Here is a 20459-nt window from a genome sequence, read left to right on the forward strand (position 1 = left end):
CGCACCTTAATAATAAGTGATCAACCCCGTTGTCAGTTGCTCTTGAGCAGCCCACTTAACAGGCTCAGTTGCTGTTAAGCAGTCGACTTAACAGACGCCGTTTCTGTTGATCAGTTGCTCTTGAGCAGGCGAGTTAAGAGGTGCAGTTGAACTTAAGCAACCACCTTAACAGGCGCAATCGACTTAGCAGGAGTAGTTGCTCTTCAGCAATCAAGTTAAAAGTAGCAGCTGCCCTTAAGCAGTGGACTTAACAGTCGCAGTTACTCTTGAGCAGTCTCACTCAGTACTGCGCTCAATTTACTGAGTGGATATTTTCCAATGGACTTAAATAAAAATAAAGTTTTTGATAAAACTGTCTAAAAAGAAAAATAAAACATGTGATTTCATTAAAAATTAATTTATTTCAGATAAAATTCATATATGTTTCAATATAGAGTTATAATACGTAACACATATATTATGCTACAATTATTTGTGATCTCAAAAGGCAATTTCCGCGTATAAAATAAATAATAAATCTGATTGGCTTTTCCTGCAACAACTGCCAACAGCTCCATATGTCAGTTAGCGTAAGGATAGAATTTGTGGTGGCCATTGACAGGAGCCTTGGGATTCTGTGCTTTGATCTTCTGTCCTTTCAGCTCTTCTCATCAAGGAACCAACTTCAGCTGGCAATAAAATAAAATTAAATATAATTTAGGGACTATTATATGGATCCACTTATCATAGCAGTGTAGCACCAAGCAGCTTCGACTGTGCAAATCAATAGTGATTTATAATATGAAAGATCTGTCGAAGAAAATAAATTTAGTTAATGATAATTAACAAATGATTATGTGATTATGTATGTATGCAATACAACAGCCAAAGAGTGTGGACGCAAAGATAAAAAAAAAGCAAAAGTACTCAAATTTCGACGCTCTCTTTATCCATACCAATCAGTGGCTGCACAGTTCACACATTCACTTCAAGATTCATGTGTGTGTGTTAGTAGAGGAAAAGCGCTCAATTTATCATCTGCTCGCTTATCTTCTAGTTACATTCCACTTAACTGAGTCCACTCACATGTGTGTATGTGAGCATGGTTGACAAACATATAGACATACATATATATAGGCTTTCTCATTATTCTGTGATATTTTGATTTAAGTCTCTATCTATTTATTTTGGCTTGCTTCGATATAATTAGACGAATCGCTTGCAGCTCCGATTACACAATTGAAATACATATGTATGTATGTATACAATTTTAAATCTTCACAATGACTATAAAATACTCATTGAAAATATAAGTACATAAGTATTAAATGCGAAAATCTTATTTGCAATCCTATTCAATTTGTCACACAATAAATTATTTAATCGTACATTTAATTATTATATATATATTTATATTTAATTAAAGACATCAAATATTCATGTAATATGTATATGTATATGTATGTAACTAGACACGAATAAAAATGCCGCACACCAGCTGTGATCAGCTGTGTGTGTGTGCGAAAGTTCGCAAGCAACTGAGTGCAGCAGTAAAGTGGGATGCCATAGGCACATTCCACACTCGCACTAATACATTTGTAACTCAGTATGCACTCAACGACAATAACTCACGCTCTTACTCGAACCAATGAGATCTCTTTCGCTGACTCTGTAAGCGGCGCTTGCTCTCATTAAATTTGCGACTGTGTAAGTGTATGTGTGATGAAGCCTCTCAAGCCAAATATTGAAACGACGGTCCATTTAGCTTCCACTGAGGCGCATAGCTTAGCTCTTTTACGATCCAATTTTTGTCAGTTTTGTGAGATTCTTTGGCTGCTGTTGTATACTCAACTCTGTGTTTGTTGAGTTACAGTAATTCTTTATACCTTTCCAGGTGTTATTATGATTGGATTTAGAAATTTGTAATTCATTTTAGGCATTACACAGAACTGGAAATAAATGGTAAATAAATGTCTAAACTGAGAAGTAATAAATTTACAGCTGAGCAGAGTAATTCAGATTATTCAACATTTGAGAGGAGCAGCCGTCACACTTTATTGCCAAAAGGTGGACGAATTTTAATTATCATAAAATTGAATGATGGCCATCAAAAGCTTAACTAGTTTATGGCTACCATTCGAGTATTAACCCGGGGCCAAAGGGGCGACCACTTCAAAAGCCACTCACCAAGGGCGTTCGCTCATTAGCCGAATGGCCCCCGGGCCCGAATGGTAATTTGATACTTTATTGACTTGATGGCAGCCACAACCTCTCGAGTTGCCAGCCTACTAATAGTAGTCGGAAGGAAGGAACACTTTAAAGTTAAATGCAAATTTGCCCAGCGAGGCAACAGTCCACAGCGGCAAATGGGAAAAGTCGTTTATCATTTCTGGCCGCAGTCGCGACGCTTCTTCAAATACCCCTCGGAGATAATGCCTGGCATTGACTGACAGACTTTATAGGTGTGGACAAAAGCTGAATTCGAGTCTAAGGCGTCAGCCACAAATGCTTCTGTTCAATTTGTTGCTGCGCAACGAAATTAGATCAAAGGAAATCGAAAGATGAAATCTTAACTGATTTCATAGTCGAAAGGCGAAGCGAAAATTGATTGCCGCTGGGAAATCGACGCCGGCTGATTAAAATATGCAAATTTCATAAAAATGGCAGAAATACGATAAACTTAAATTCTTATCTCGCGCTCAGTTCAGTTGTAGCTCATAAAATAATACGGCAAATCGAAGCCAAAGCCAGGAAATACCCCACTTGATGGCCCATTCGGTCAGCGCTTGAAGCAATTGTCCAATTCGAAATTCGGACTTCGTCTTTCGATTTCCAATTGCTGCTACTTTCGGTTATCGCGGGCAACCCATCTCTGCGCTAACCCTGATTGTCGGTCGTGATTTCCAGAGTAAACTTCTCTGCTAATGCGACCCCCTTCGCTACGCCTAAGACCCGTAAACAGTTGGAAGACGTTGCTAACAAGTCTAAGCCGCTTTCGCCCACAAATAATACACAGCGAGCAAGACAGAAGGAGAAGCCGCAATAAAAAGCCAGTTATAGAGGGAGTGGGCACTGAGAAGGGGTTGGGGTTGGGGTTGGCTGTTGCCTGTGAGGGAAGCGATTGCAATTGCGATTGAATTCAAATTCCGATGTTGCACTTCAAAGTCGAGTTGAAACCGAGAAGCTGAAGCTGAAGCTGCTGGCTTCAAGTGAGTTTCCCCATTCCCCATCGCTTGACATTCCCTCAATCCCAACCCCTTGCTTACCTTCACCCCATCCCCACCCTCATCCTCACCCTCAATCTCTGCATCATTCACAGCGCCTTCGTTCAGCTCTCATCGGTTTATCCTGTTAAGCTCGTTTGCCATGACGCCAGTCGAGTGGAGTTCTCCATTCAGCGCTCTGCTCGAGTTTGTTTTGCCAACTGTGGAGGCGTGGCAGAGGCAGAGGCAGTGGCAGAGGCAGTGGCAGGTAGCTGAAGCATGAAGGCCATTCGAGAATGCGAATGGCGAATGTGGCGGCTGCTTCTCTTTGTTGTCGCCTTAAATATTTTATTGATGTCATTTCGACAATGGTCCAATGTTCACTTGGCTGCTCTTCAGCTCCTTAGCTCCTCAGCTGCTCAGCTGCTTGAATGTTGAATGTTTTATTGCTGGCTTGTTGATATTTTTATCATCCTCTTCTCATCCTGCTTATGGCCGTTTACAGCGCTTTAAATCTTCTCCTTCGATTGCTGTTCTTGTTGTGGCTTAAAAGCCCAAATCAAATCAAATTTGATGCGCCTCATTTATGGCAATTATTTAGCCATGATCCACAACTGGCTATATAGACTTCGCATGCATAACATAAGGGTTAAGCGGACTTGACCAACGTAAACATTTATCTATTCAATTGGTTAAAGTTTCTCAACTTGTTCTGCCTTGGCCACATTCCCTTTGTGCGCCGATAAATTGAACAATTTTCCATTTATGCGAAATGCACTTACAACTTTACAGCTCACATACACACACACATACACACTCACACACACACACACACACACACACACACACTCTTGCATGCAGATGTTATTTTCTGCAGGACACTTGGTGCCTGTTGTTCGCTTCCATAAAGAAGAATTGGTCTCAGATAAAAAGTATGGCAAACGTGTTCCACAGAAAAGTTTCTCTCTTACACACACACACACGCACTCACATACACACAGATAGACCACGCTCTCAAAGAGCTGTTGAAGTAGTTGTTTTGCTTTTGTTGCCGCTAGGGGGCGCTGCGATGGCTTAATAGAAAGTAGCTCGGGTAATAGCTATTTCCTTTGCATTTTTCATAAATATAATTCCATTTTTACGCGAATGCCCTATGCTTCTTCTTCTTGTTAGTTGCTTTTGGATTCGTAATTTATTTTTCCAGTATTTTGGCTTCATTTGTATTTGTTTGTTGACTCTGTTAACTTTGTTGCTGTTGTCGTTGCTTTACATGCATTTTGCAGCTTGAAGACTTTTTTCTAGCCTTGCGGAAATTGTCGTGAATAGTTCATTTCAGCATTTTTTCAGTTTCTTTTTCTTTTTTTTTTTTTGACTTGGCAAAGTTTGTCCAAGCAGCTGCGATTGCAATTGCCATTTAGTTGCAAGTTGTTGTTGTTGCTGCTGTTGTTGTTGTTGGCAGTTGTTAGCAAAAATAATTTCCCCTTTATGCAGATGAGTCCGGCGCGCTGTCCTCGTTTTGGCCCGTAATGAAATTGACATCTTGTGTCGCGATTTCAAGCTGATTTCCCATTTCTTTTTCATTCTTCTCCTTCTTCTTCTTCCTTCTACTGCTTACTACTTTCGCTGTTTTCTGCTTGTTTCTCCATCAGCATGGAAATTCAGTTTTGCATCGCTTGCAATTCAATTTCCGCATTTGTTTAGCTCCTTAGCCAGAACCTTTTCATAAATGTGCAGATTATTTTTAAGTTTTTTATGTAAACATTCATACTTTGGCTTGAGAAATTGTTGAATTTTAATATATGTATATTGAAGTTTTATGTGAAATCAAATTTTTGAATGCATTTTTGTTTTCGTTTTTGTCGTGTATTTTAACTTCATTTTATTAGGCATTTATATTATAATTCATTTATATTATAATTTTTTATACTTTAGATTCTTGTCTTAGGCTCTATTAGCGCAGCAAGCGATTATGTTCTTTGCCAAGTTCACGGGAGATACCGTGAGTAGTCGAGTACTCTCCACTAGAGCTTTCTTACTTGGTTAATAAGTGTTCTTAAACTATTTGCTTATTCCAGTTCATTAATTCATTGAATCCCTCATTTCTCTCTTCATCTCATTCCCTTCTTTCTCTATATTCTCCCGCTCTCCTTCCACTTGCACACTCCTTTAGCTTGCTCTTTCGCTGCTCTCCTCTTACTCGCACTCTTATAGCTTGCTCTTTCGCTGCTCTCCTCCCACTCTCACACTCGTATATATTGCTCTTTCGCTGCTCTCTTCCCACTTGCACACTCGTATAGCTTGCTCTTTCGCTGCTCTCCTCCCACTCGCACACTCGTATAGCTTGTTCTTTCGCTGCTCTCCTCTTACTCGCACACACTTATAGCTGCTCACCTCTTACTCGCACACTCTTATAGCTTGCTCTTTCGCTGCTCTTCTCCCACCCGCATACTCTTGCTCTTGCTAGCTTGCTCTTTCGCTGCCACAGACGATAACAATTCGCGACACTTAAAAATCGAAAAATGCATGAAACTGTTTGTTAACAATAATTAAATTGGAAATGATGCAATTTATTATTATTTTTATTATTTTTATTATTATTATTGTACATTTCCCCATTTTACTGTTGTTCTTTTACATTCTCAATGACTTGGCTTGTAATAAAAAATGAATAAATTAAATGAATAAAATGCGGTCGAAATACTCGATATTCGAACACTGCAAAGTTTCCTCACACTAATTGTTTATTAATGTCTGATGCACTTTAAAATACTCTGTAAATTTGACTGTGCCTCAGTGGGGTATGCAGTGCTGATACTTAAAAGAAAACAAGAGTGAAAATGGGCAAAGGAATTGAGTAGAGTTTTGACAGATCACAAATTCTCAGCATTATTCGGAACTCAATGCTATTTGACATGAGTTTATGGTAAGAAAGTTATATTAACGGAATATTATAGGTACATATGTTGCATATTTATCTGAAACAATTTGGGCAAGCCTTAGGCAGTTAGTATATTGTATATGCTGCATAGTCTTGCCTGGTTAGGGTATGTTCTGGTCAGGCAAAGTATATAAAGAGCATAATTTATGTATATATATTTTATACTTACCCGAAACACCCTGTATTAAGCATCATGAGACATCTATCATATTGTCTATACTAGCTTAAATGGTCTGGTTAGGGTATCTTCTGTCAGGCATTTTAGGTATGGCAGAATATTTAATAAGATGTTTACCTGAAACACCCTGTGTTAGGCATCATAAGACAACTACCTGCTCGATAGGACACACAGCCCTGCCTGGTTAGGGTATCTTCTAGTCAGGCATAGCCTTGCTACTTGTTTTATGATGTATTGTTAATGTGTGTTGTTTGCTGTTAATGTTTGTTGTCGTGTTGCATGTTTCAATATGGTTGGCAACTAAGCATTTCACACACACAAAGCATTTGTTGTTGTTGATTTTTATTTCAATTTGGAGTCGGGGCTTATATCAATGCAGTTGCAACTCATTTCGTATGCTTAAATACATGTTACATAGTTATAGTGTATATATATATATGTATGTATGTTCACATTTAGTTGTAAATCATTAATATATATATAATTGTATATATATATTTAACATATTTTTGTTTTGTATTGAAAGCAACACAACTATTTAGCTTAAATGTTTAACATTCTCATTAAGTATATGTTTTTTTTTTGTTTTTTTTTTTTCTTTACAATATTTTGTAAGCTTTAATTACAATTCACCTAATTTAAGCTTTAATATTTTTAGACTCTTAACAATTTGTCGATGAGAAATGAAACTTATATAAATGAAAATAATTTAAGTTTTCTCAGATTTCTTTGGGAATTTATTTCATTCTTATGAAATGATATGATTTGTGTGATTTAGAAGTTAATCATGTAATTAAAGCCTGCAACTCAGTTAGATACAGTGCGAGAGCAGCATTAGCTATAAAGCGCTTGACCCTAGAAGATAACTATATATATCCATTATAGTACGCTCAACACATACGAATCGAAATCAAATATCGTTCAACTGAACAATTTTGAAATATATATATAAGAAAGTGCATCATTATATAGGTACACACCTGCACACATGCCTCATATATGTCTATATGTTGAGTTGCTATAGGTTAAATGATTTCTATTCTCGATATGTTGTTGTTTTTGCTTTAACAATATATTTACTTGTATAAGTATGAGAGGTGCGTCAGTGTGTGTGTGTCAGCAGCGTTTAACGCACAAATATAAGTATATATATGTGTGGGTGTGGCTATATATATATGTCATCATATAATTATTTAAACATTATTCAACTTGAGTACATCAAATTGTTAATTTCTCTTTACTTCTTGAAGCACAGCATTAAAGCAAAATTAAGTTGCAATTGTTTTTACCCTTGTGAAAGTTTATATAAGTGTAACTATACATATATAAACGTATATATATATTTATAATCTATATATGATAAGCTAATATAGATTGACGCAAGCTCTGCGCACTTTTTCTTTTGGGGGGCGGATCATAACTAGGGTCTGCTCGACTAGGGGCTATACGAGTAATTTGTTTTATTTTATATATATATTTTATTATTATATATATATATATTTATGTATGTATATATCGTTTATATGCTAGCCTTATATATCATCGAGATATGTAGCTCTAACACACACTTAAGCTAAGTCTTGCACAAACCTCTCCGCGCACCATTGTTAACAATGTTGGGAGCAGTGCTAGCCACGCTATGGCCACGGCGCAGTTGGCGTCGCTGTCGGCGCCGCTGTCGCTGCCGACGCCGGGTGCATTACCATTTCCGTTTGCCGTACTCTGCGTTTTATCTAGGAAGGATTTTTGTTCTGATAAACCGATTTCATTCAAATTCGATTGATAGCGCGTATCTGATTGATGATAATGATGAGGGAGACAGCGCGCAAGTGAACGACAGAGAGAAAGAGAGAGAGAGAGAAAACGAGAGAGTTTAAGATGGGAATACAAAACGAGATAGACAAATACAGTGATAAAAATAAATGTGTTGGGGTAAAACGAGCAGGGTGCCAGGCAATTCGGAGAGCTATGTTGATGATAGGCTCAAGTTCTACTCACTTTTGTCCTGTCCGTAATTGGAACGCGTCGCATCTGAATTGCCATAGCCGAAATTGTTGTTGGCTCCCTCGCCCCAATGCGATTCACTTGTGTAGAGACCCGACGAAGCGGTCGTTGGTGGATACGAAACTGTGTTTGAGAGAGAGAGAGAAAGATAGAGAAAGACAGATGTTTTAGATGACAGATCAATAATTTGTTTAGCTTGTAAGTTTAGGAGTATTTTATATCTGTGAAAAAGTGAACTGTTCTATCTTATACAGTATGTACCTACTTATATGTATGTAAATATGAAGAAAATATATAGTTTATATCTATTTATTTTCTATAAATTAAATAATTAGTCAAAATTTACTTGTGAATATTTATATATATTCTGTATACGCTGCTACGAATAAAATCTCTCATTAACTTCTTCATTATCAGACATGTCTTATGCAGCGATGCAACGCATGGTTAAACCTATTGCTTAGTCGAGCACCTTCAGCCAATCACTTTTACTTGAGTGAATTCTCTGCATTTTGATTGGCTCCCTTTCCCCCTTATAAATGGTATACAACTTTTGTCGTTCCGCTTGCTCACTTGCTTTCTTCGTATTGTCAATTCATACATCTATTTTTATCTCTTTCGCTCTTCAAAAAAATTTAATTGTTTTTTTGGTACGCTTGCTACTCTTTTTGTTCGCATCTCTCAATTCAGTTGATTATTGTCAACAAAAATGTCTAACTCTAAAAATAGATCCACTTGCTCTGTTCGCTGTCCCTCTCACTCTCGCTGTATTACGATAACAATAACTGAACTTGTTCTGGAGTTTATTTTTTTGTCTTTTTTTTAGCATTTGTTGTTTATAATTCATTTACATATTCTTATTTTTATATTTATTTATACATCAGAGAAATGTATGTTCTTTGGTTGTTGTTTTCAATGGAATTTGCATGCAAATTGTTCAATTTTTGCAATTTTTCGCACGTCTCATTGCATTTGATTTTTTATGCTATTTATTTAAAATTCGTGCTGTCTGTTATTTCGCAACTCACCCCAAATATATGCATATAGTTATATACACATTTTATTCGCCCGACTTGATAGAACAAAATGCTAATTATTTTGTATTTTCATTATGTGACAATATGCACATTTTCCCAGTTCCCAGTCCCCAGTTCCCATAGCCTGTCCCAGTTCAGCGGGCCCCTCGCATTGGCTTATGTAATTTAAGCGTTCAGTTTTTCCCCAGTTACATCCTCGATATCCATATATGCGTATACCATATGTATTTTCAATTAAAGCACGTTTTAATTATGCCGTACAGCGAAATTTATTCAGCACGTTTGTTTCAACCATTTTAAATATGCAAAATCATTTTGATTGTCAAACGCTTTTTGGCCATATGATAGTACTTATTTTATTAAATATTGAATATTCATTCAGCAATCTCATTAGAAACTAATTAAAACATTGATTTTCCGACATGCCAAATTGAATAGAATAAATCACATACGATATGAATGTAAATAACTGTATACCCTCTCTCTCTCTCATACAGATAACTAAATATTAATAAATATATTTTATTAAAAATATATTATAAATAATATGAATTTTAATAGTTTGTTGAAACATATTTTAGACTTAGTTTTAACACAATACAAAAATTTTACTCTAACTGTATATGCATTTAATTTTATATACTTTTATATAACTGTAAACAGTTCAATTTAGACGAAACCTTCAGGTTTAAGGCCATTAATTGTCAGCTACAAATGCTGCACACATCTAATGAGCTCTGAAGCTTTAAGCCCGATTCGACTAATTAAGAGATTCATGTCCAAGGAGGAGGAGGAGGAGGTGGAGGAGAATGAGAGAAGAAAAAAGAGAAGAAAAATAGCCAGCTCCTTGGCATATTGAGAAAGTGCCGCATTGGCCTTAACACGAATTGACAAATTTCCAGCTATTTAGCCATCGAGGCGAAAGCCAGAACAAAAAGAAAATCTCAACCGCAATAGCCCAGAAACGGAGCGATTTAATTGCCTGGCCAGGAAACGTGAACTTTTTAGCGCAGGGAGAAGCAGGGCACAGGGCGCGATCTGGAGTGAAAGACGAATGCTTAACACCTTACCATGCCCTGGTCGATGCTTGGCCAAAAACTGACGGCAGCAGGACTGGGCCATAATCAAGCCACTGGAAATCAAGTCACGTGCTCTGTGCCTGAGGTGTGGAATCGCTTGGGCTGGGCTACACGCCGGATTGTCCTTGCACAAGTTTCGAATCGGTGGGGCGGCGCGGCTGGCGAGTGAGTCTTTGACTCCACATGTGCTGCAAGTCTCAAGCAAAACTTAAATTTTATTTCAGGCAACGCTTCAATTTTGCAGCTCAAGTTGTGAGTTAATATCACGTTTTAAGTTTAATTACGTGATGGATTTGCCGAGGGCAGCTTTAAGCTGCCGAAGATTCAGCGAAATGGCATATCCTAGTGCTACAATTAACTAAATTATATACCCGAGTCTAGTTAAAAATAAGTATTGCAAAGTTAAGCTTTTTTTGCTGATTTTTTTTGAAAGTAAAAATAAAGGTTAAACTGGGAAAATATACTTATGTTAAGCATAATAATAATAATAATAATAACAATAATAATAATAAAAATAATAATAATAATAATAATAATAATAATAATAATAATAATGATTGTTATAAATCATAATAAAATATTATTAACACTTTCATTTTATATTCCCATAAAAATTATTTTGAATAGTTTTTCTGATTAACATTTTGATTATTAGCAAAATGTTAATCAGAAAAACTATTCAAAATAATTTTTATGGGAATATAAAATGAAAGTGTTAATAATAAGAATACTAATAACAATGATAATGATAATTATTCTAATGAGATTAGTAATGACAATGCAATAATATAAAATAAAACTATTAATAATGTTATGGCTAATGACAATAATAATGAAAACTCTAATGACTATTGAAAATGCTTTTTCACATTATAATGACAATGATAATGATAATGACAATTATAAAAAATTAAAATATTGATATTGATAATGCTAATGCAAATGAGAATGCTAATGAAAATGTTAATTCATATTATATAAAATGAGAATATTGATAATGATAATGATAATGCTAATGTCAATGATAATGGGAAAGGTAATGTATACTATTCCATATTAGAATAACAAAGATACTGAGAATTTTAAAAAAGAAAAACCTGTTGATAATAATGCTAAGATGAATACTAATGACAATGATAATGACAATGAAAATGCAAGCTAACATTATAATGTCAATGATAATGATAACAATTATATAAAATGAACATAATGCTAATGATATTGCTAATGACAATGATAATGATAATAAATCTAATGAGATTAGTAATGAAAATGCTCTTTTAATTGTTAATAGCTATGATAATGATAATGAGAATTATATAAAATTAAAAAAAATTTGGAAATTGTCAATACAAATGAGCATAATAATAGAAATCTTAGTAATGATAATGAGAATAGTAATGAAATTTAATTTTACCTTAAACGACAATAATATTGAGAGTCAGACAGAGAAGATGAGCATAGCAATGATAGTAATAATCATAATGAGAATAATTATGAGATCTTCTGTTTGATTCATCAATATATTTCACTTCCATTATTTTCTTTCAATTCCTACCATTATTTACACACATGAAAACGCAGCTTACTAATTAAGTATTTTGCACTAAAACAAACAACATAAATTACTCAGAGCAACTTGCTCAGATGCTGACTTAGCATACGCCGCATAAAATGTGCTACGCTGCGTATGCGCAACATATTTGCCTCTGCTTCGGAGGCGGCTGGTGCTTCTCAGTTCGGTTCAGTTTTGCGCAACTTTTGTTTGGCAAACAATTAAAAATGCATTTGACGGCAACTTTTGCTGAACAAGCTGCGAAATTGCTTTGAACGAGTGCCGCGCGCTGAGTGCCGACTGCCAAGTGCCAACTGCTGAGTGCTTAAATATGTCGCATGGTTTTTTTTCTTTTTTTTTTGAGAAACTCTGAGCTATTTACTCACCATATAATCGTATAATGCCATCCGTCTCGCCCCTGGGATTCTTGGCCACGCACTTATAGATGCCATCGTCCCCGCTGCCCACATTGATAATTGTCAGCTTCATGTGGGTCTTGTAAGCGGGCACGCCGACGCTCGACTCGACTCTAGACAATGCAAGAAATAATAGCAGGCAGACCATGTTGTTAGACTAGCCGAAAAGTAAACTCGAGCAGTGAAGACTATTGCTTACTTGTACTTAAACGAGTCATGTATGATTGGTCCCTCGCCGCGTGTCCAGTAATTCAGGGATGTGGGATGCGCCTCCGTGAAACATTCGATGGTTACATTGAAACCTTCGGGTGCGCCAACCAATTGATGTGGTATAAGCAACATGGGCGGAACTGTAGAGAACATTTAGATAGACTTATTGAGATCTAGTTAAAGCTGTTGAATAAATTTATAAAATCTATAATCTCAACACAAAGTAGGAAAACACTTAGGCATAAAGAACTAGCTCTAATTTATAAATATATGGTAAATATATAAATAATAGAAATATATAAAGAATATAAATATATAAATAAAAATATAAAGAAACGATGGCTTTCATTTATAAGATTTTTATGTCTTTTCTGATTTCAATAAAAATAATTTTTGTTACAACAAAAAGTCTAACAGTTCTGAAAAAGTTTAGTTTCTGTTCAGTAAATTTTATTTTTATAAGATTTTTTTTTTTTTTTTTTCAATTTTTATTTTTCATTTAAAACTATTTAATAAAAATTGTAACAAGCCAAATTTCAATGTAACTTAAATAGTAAAGCTTTGATATCTTATGTTCATTTATATTATGTTTTTAATTATCTCGTTTTTAGTATGTCCTGCTGTATTGTTAATAATATCAAGTATACGTCATCAAATTATCAATTCCATTGAGCAAAATTGTGGACATTTTTAGCTTTAACGTAGGTTGCAAATTCGTTGTTTTATCAAGTTGTATTATCGAGTCCTTTATCTAAAACCTTTACTCGTTTATCTTTAAGGGCATTGAGTAATTTTAATAATTTAATAATTTACAACCATCTCAAAGTCATCGTGTATAGGCATATGTGATCTACGCTCTAATTAGATTTCTGGCACAGCAACAGATATGCCTTATTTTTGAAGGAGATATTTATTTATAAAAAGCATGTTTCTAGTTGATAACAAGTTCCAATAATAAATAATAGAGGAGCAGTTCAACAACGTTTTAATATTTTAGCTCACTCAGTTCTCAAAGTGTCTGCTACCTAAGAAAAATCTTCTACACAAAAGCCAGCAAATGTTTTCAATAATATTTATAGCTAATGAGAATTTTTTTAAGCATTTGATTAGCCATTAGTCTGGCACTATGAATGGAAGCATTGACATGCTTGAACATTCACGGAGTATGATTAAAAAGCCTTTTGAAATATTGTTTTAAGCAGATTTGCAATCATCTTCTATGTAAAGAATTTCAGATCACAAGCTCCATAAAGCCATAAGACTACGCAAACCATTGTGAACTGCATATCTAGATACAAGGCATTTAACTATATTTTCATATCTCGCAGACTTATTCTATTCAGTTAGCCATAATTCTTTCCTTGTCTTACATAATCTTTATGGTCTCAGCACTGCAAAAGGTATCCAATTAGCGCCAGCCCAAAAGCATTGTCAATTTTTCTGTGTTAATCCTGACAGCTTCGGGGCCTTCAATGGCTTTGTTTACTGCGTTAACCAACACTATAAAGTACTTAATGTCCAGTCAGGTCGTTTAACCCCTTGACAAGTTAATTAAGTTGCGCATTTTGTCACACTTAAGCTGCGTGACACTTAATATCCTTTTGATTAAGGACATTACAGAAGAAAAAAAACTGAATGAAAGCAGGAAGGGGGCAGAAAAACGAAAGTGTGGTTAAAGGTGTTCGACGAGCTGTGCCAAAAGGCTTATGGCCACAATTCATAAACATAAAAACGACGCTAATTTGTGTTCAAGCTGATTAAAATTTCAATTGGTCCGGCAGCGGCATTAGCCGAGAGCAAGTCGCAGGGCAGAGGGAGAGAGTGAGAGGCTTGAAGAAGAACCCTTCAGGTTTGAGCCGCAGCTTAATTGCCAGCTCGTGGCTCGCATAAATCAACAAAAGGTAAAAGAGCCAGCGAAATGACAAGGCAAACTCAATGAATGAAGGGAGGAGCAACAAAAGCAGCAGCCGCAGCAGCAGCCGCAGCAGCCATTGTGTATAGAGCCAGGACTTTTTCTGCGCTCAGCCTAATGATGATGACAGGCTCACAGGCTACCGACAATAACTATGGCAGATGCAAAAACAAACGAGAAAAATATAAGGAGCAGGTTCATTAGTGCGAGCAGAGGCAAAAAAGAAGCAACTGCCACTCGCATTTAATATCTTAATTAAAATTGTGCGCCGCACTGCATTCGAAGTGTGGCAAAAAGTTCGCTCAGCGATTCGACTATATGGCTTTCGCTCAAGTATTTCGGTTGACGAATTTTTGTATAGGTGTCCTTCTATATGCTGCTGCAAGCTCAACAGATGCACACAAATAACAAATAGACTCGAAAGATGTTCAAGAAGAAGAAGAGCAGGGGAGAGACAAGACCCAGCAAAATACACTGAATAATGCTATTCATAAGATTTTTCATGAGCTGCGACCGCTGAAAGAAAAAATAGTTTTTTCTTTTTTCACTTGTTACCCAGTTTGAGTGTGACTTGTGTGTGTGTGTGCAAACTATGGCGAACTTTTTCTCCTGGGTAAAGAAAAGGCGCAGCCTCGTGACTTGTCTTGGCTCTCAATTTAAATGAAAATCAGTTGCATAAAAAATTATACTTAAGATCTGGCTCGACTCGCCATTTGCATAAGCCAAAGACAAAAATAAAGTCTAGATACATAGATGTATATACATAGATATATATATATATATATATATATATATATATATATGTTGGTATATGTATGCATGCATAAATTGGACTTGAAACTTTGTTTGTCAATATGCAGCAGGAAGAAACTTTAAGGCTAACCAAAATGAATTGAAGAGCTGCATTGGTCAAGTAAAATAGAGAGTGAGAGAGAGAGAGCAAGATAGAGAGTTCGCTCGGTTATAACAAAATAAAATTATTCAAATTGCAAAAAGAAATTGTCAGAAGTAGAAAATTCTGGTTTTAAATTAGGTAAAGACAACTTACAACTACTAAAGCTGGAATTGCAAAATGCCCAGATAATTATAATTTGTGCAATAGAATTATATAGAAGATTTATTGAATGCCTTTCCATTCACTCAGAAAAGCATACTGTGCATATTGTAGTAGAAGGAAATCAATAAAAACGGCAAGAAATACAGAGACGCATAGACAGACATCACGTTAAGTATGTAAATGTCTAAAGCAGTAATGAGAATCGCAGCGAAAGGCAATATGGACATCTGATAAAAGGATAAGCTTCACATTTACTTCAGATACTTCATCAAAAAACACTAGTTATAACTTAGCAAATTATAGCAATCATGAAAATCGCATAGAAAGGCAGCAGTAAAAGCTAATCAAAAGCAAAAGTCAGCTTGCTTCTAGTCAAAAATCGATCAAAGCCTGTTATTCTCGCTGAATTTATATACATATTAACAGTTGATACATGGACATAATTAGTGATAATGAGAATTGCATAGAGGGGAGCTTGGGAAAACTTGACATTTTACAATTAAACTGTAAGTCAATTGATAGCTAGCTATAGCTGAGCTACAATGACTACTTATAGAGCAAAAAAAATTTAACTTTCAATGAAAATCGCATAGAAAGGCTTAAATGAAAAACTAATCAAAAGTAAAACTCTATTTGATTAGAGTAGAAAATCAATCAAGTCAGATATTACAATTGCATTAATTCTCTTAGCATGAGAATTGCATAGAGAGGCGTTATGATCAACTCAAGGAAAGGTAAGTAAGCTACAAGCCCAGTGACAGCCACTGCACCATATACAATGACTTCACATAAATTTAAGCAGTGCTGAAAATCGCATAGAAAGGCACTTAATTGTCAGACACTTCATCGATGCACAACTCGTAAGAAGTTAGTTTTTAAATCAAGACTCGTAATGCAAAGCATGTCAACATTATCAGATGAGATTGTCTTTGTTTCAAGCCAATTTCAAGAAGTTCTGGCAGCACGTGCTGCGTCCAATCCTTTTGTCTGTCTTTACGGTCCATTCACCTGTCTCGTTTTGGGCCAATCGCAATGCAATCAGCTCATTGCCATCATCTTGTCCATTTGCCATTACACTAATTCCGCACAAATATTGCGCCAACATCCTTTGCTGCAATCAACGTCCAAACAAAGGCAAGCCCAGCCAAGGCACTTGAACGGTAATCCTTGACTGCAAAAACCCCGACTGCGACCGTAACGAGGCTTCATTAACTGCTAATTTTCAAGTTGTTTACACTCAGCCAATGGCACCTTGCAATTTTCTATAGACTGCCAGACAAAACTGTCACTCAATGTCCTCGGACTGCTGAGGCGCAAACAGCAAGCCACTCAGCCACGCCCCCTCACCCAGTCGGACTAAATTATTGTTGACTCAAGTCCCTTTTCTTTAGCTGGCTACCCGACTCGCTGTCCACTTAGCAGCTTCGCTCTCTCGCCGCCTTCGCACAATATTGTCGCCACTCAATTGTAATTTAAATCAGCGCTAAGAAGTGGAACTGGAACTGGAACTGGAACTGGAGCTCAGGAGAGGAAATGCTGCAAATGCTTGTCCTGTCAGCATGTCGAGAGTACCTCTAAAGTCAAGTGCTTTACTGTTTTCATTTATATAGCCAGAGCAAGAGCCATTACCATTTCGCCAGGCACTTAACTTGGCCAAATACTTGAAGGCGACAGCTGCCTGTAATGTCTCTCTCAATAAATCTCACTGCATAAGCTGATAGCTTGAAAACTGTTTTGTAATATTCGCATTAATCTCAAATATGAAAGAAAGTTCCACAGATATTTGCTTGAAAAGCATTTGAAATCCTTTCGAATTCCTCTTTCATACCCGGTTCTAGAGATTTAGTGATTAAAGCCAGTCGAACGCAGTCATTGGGATTTTTTTAAAGCTCTGTTAAGTACCGACAAATTGTATAAAAAGCCAAAAGAAATAATATGAATGCCAAATATCTGGATTGCATACCAAATTAGCTGCTTAAGTTGGCCCCAAGAAATTTTACTTCTTTTTTTTCTATTTCTTGCTTTCTTTTTGCTGAAGTGGGGCAGGTTAAGGGTCGTTCGCAGCATATGTTGTCCTCATGTCCTGCTGCTGCTGCTGCAAGCAAATCAGTATGCAGTCACAAATGTTAGAAACAAACTGGTTTACACACACACACACATACACATACACTCAAACGAACACTAAGCGGAAACAGTAGCTGAATTTGTTGCTTCCTGTTTGTTAAGCAACGCACGCCACAATAAACGTACAAACATGGAGCAAAATATAGTAAAAACAGAAATAAACAAGCAAGAAGAGACAGGGAGAGAGAGAGAGTTAGTTTCTGTGTGTGTCCTGGCTAAAGGACATATGCAAGCTGTCACAGTTGTTTTAACAAATTGTTTGGGTTGCTCTGGCAGACGAAATATCTTTCCATTTTTTTCTCGCTCTTTCTTTTCGTGTGCTTGAAAATACGTTTTTGACAATTTTTAAAATCAGCGTACGATTTTATATTTATGATCGAACACACAACAAAACACACACAAAGTATATTTATGAGAAATTGAAGACGAAATCGTGAAATTGCTTTCAGCGAGAAGCTGCACAGAAATTGTTGGCTCTGAATAAGTTGTGTTTGTAAAGCTCATCTGAGTTGCTGATTGAAGGTATTTATATTGAAGATTTAAATGCGCTTAAGGTTTGGCTAGCAATAAATACTAGACTTTACTTTGAGTAAGAATTTACTTATAACAGTGCTCTAGTCGGGACTGCCTGACTAGGATATACCCTGAACCTTGAAAGTAGGTGGCATTCTGATTAATCCATGCTAGCAAAGGAACCCTTTTCACACATATACATAAGCGCGCATAAGTAAGCGCTTTGCTTAGTTGTTGAATAATTTTTCTTCTTGATTGACTTTTTTATATATTTATAATCAGAAAAAAAAAAAACAAAATATGTATAATCATTACGAAAATTTTTTGATATTTTCCATCTTTTGCAGCATTCAAGCTATGTTTAAAAAAAGGAAATAAAACTATCGATTTTCATCGATAATTGTGGTAAGCTATCGATAATAAATTATACTCTTTTACTAAGGCATACATCAATATTTATTTTAAATTTAAGTACAGCTGGAGATCGACTCAGCTCTATCCTAATTAAATATATATATACTTTATGGAGTCTGCCACGCCTCCTTCTGCTTTTAACATACATTAGCTCAAAGCTATTATACTCCGAATTTTCCACTTTCCATGAGTTCTGTTAATGTTTTCTTTTAAAATTTTTTTAAATATATAAATATTCAAAATAAAATAAAGTTCACGTTGAATTAGAATTCGGCATTTAATTTACATAAATTAGCTTTCTCAGTTTCTCAATTTATATTAAACATTTACTATTTTTGAAATATAAAATCATGCTTAATAGCTTTTATTACTGCTTATTTGCAGTCTCGCACAAATCAATTAGAATTTAATAACTGCTTCACACACTTCTCTATGTCAGCTTAACGAGTTTGTTTGGCCTGCCCAAACAATCCGTTGTGCGGCAAATCTGTTTAGTTCTTGTGCACTTTTTTCTTGCTGCTTTCCAAGCACTTTGAAGTAGTCTTTTCATATTTTCTATACCCACACAAATACACACACACACACACACGCATACACTGCTTTTTTTTTAGTGTATGTCTGCAGCAATCAGGCATTTCGACTTACTTTTTTATGGCTCTCGCTTCGCACACGTGTAATTTGTATTGCACTTTTTTGCAGCTCTCCAGGGAATGGGCTGGTGCTAGTGTTGGCTAGTGTGCGGCCTCGGGGTCTGAGTTTGGATTCGGTTCTGTTTTGTTTGGCTAGCAAGCGAATGAATGTCGTGCACAAAACCAAAATAGATTTATGCTTGCGGCATTTTTAAGTGACAGCAAACGAGCAAATTTTCTGTGACGTTGCCACTGCACCGCCCACAACGCTGGCTGCCATGCCCGCCCCACACTCCCTTGCTGCTGACATGACAGCGCACGGACAGCATGTGATGTGACTGACTGTCGCTTGTAATAAATCTTAAAAAGAACTGCACACTGATTTGAACTTTGTTTCGTTTTGAATTTTCCTTTTCTCTGTTTTTGCCTTTGTTTTTGTTTTTACGTGAGATTTTGCAAAAAACTGCAGCAACAGCCACAAGTGGGGCCTCAAAATGCAATCAGTCAAAGACAGTGGGCCCAGCATGGGGCTAAATACGCTGGAAGCTGATAAGATGTTACTATTAGCAGATATCGTATAATAGAAATGTGATTAGTCTTTGGATAAGCTGTTGCTGATTTTGTTCAGAAGGAATTCTTAAGATTATTAATTTTAGATAATTAATTACATTTATAAATTATATATTATGTAATATATAGGGATAGGTAAGAATTTATTGATTATAGTATTAAAAAATAATAAAAAAAAATATTTATTTTACTATTATATTTAGTATTTAATATTAAGTATTAAGACGATGAACTTTTTATTTTATAAGTTCTTTTGCTGTCATTGTTATATAAAAGTTGAATTTTTCATATAGTTTAATATATGCTATAATTGAAGAGCTTATTTGATGACAATTAAAGCTAATAATCAGTTCATTATGGACTGTCAAAAGTATTCAAACGAGAGTAATGTGAAATATTTTCTAATACGAGAATTTCCAACATGTTTTTAAACATTTTATTTTAAATATGATCTTTATAATATTTCTCTGATTTCCATTTATTTTACAAATTTCTGAGACATTCAAAAAAATTTGTAAAAAATTGTATATATTAATTTCAAATTTGCAACCATTTTTAAATATTTATTATATTAGTAATTTTTTATATTTTACTTTATAACATTTTTTCTTTAAATATTTATGTTATTTCAGAATTTTTAA

At 35.6% G+C, this 20459-nt stretch overlaps 1 protein-coding gene across 1 annotated transcript in view; it reads right to left on the minus strand.

Annotated features, from left to right (window-relative positions):
• Positions 1-7855: 7855 nt before the first annotated feature.
• The window catches only part of LOC111593779 (lachesin), a 33309-nt gene continuing 20705 nt past the window's right edge, over positions 7856-20459 (minus strand). Inside the window, exons 7-10 of the mRNA XM_023306796.2 lie at positions 12589-12739; positions 12360-12502; positions 8297-8425; positions 7856-8091 (exon numbers count right to left, since the gene is read on the minus strand). Coding sequence (XP_023162564.2) covers positions 7856-8091; positions 8297-8425; positions 12360-12502; positions 12589-12739 — 659 coding nt within the window. The remainder of the gene's footprint in view (positions 8092-8296; positions 8426-12359; positions 12503-12588; positions 12740-20459) is intronic.

This window comes from Drosophila hydei, unplaced genomic scaffold, assembly GCF_003285905.1.
Source record: "Drosophila hydei strain 15085-1641.00,03,60 unplaced genomic scaffold, DhydRS2 tig00000364-arrow-arrow-pilon, whole genome shotgun sequence".
In the NCBI taxonomy this organism is placed as follows: Eukaryota; Metazoa; Arthropoda; class Insecta; order Diptera; family Drosophilidae; genus Drosophila; species Drosophila hydei.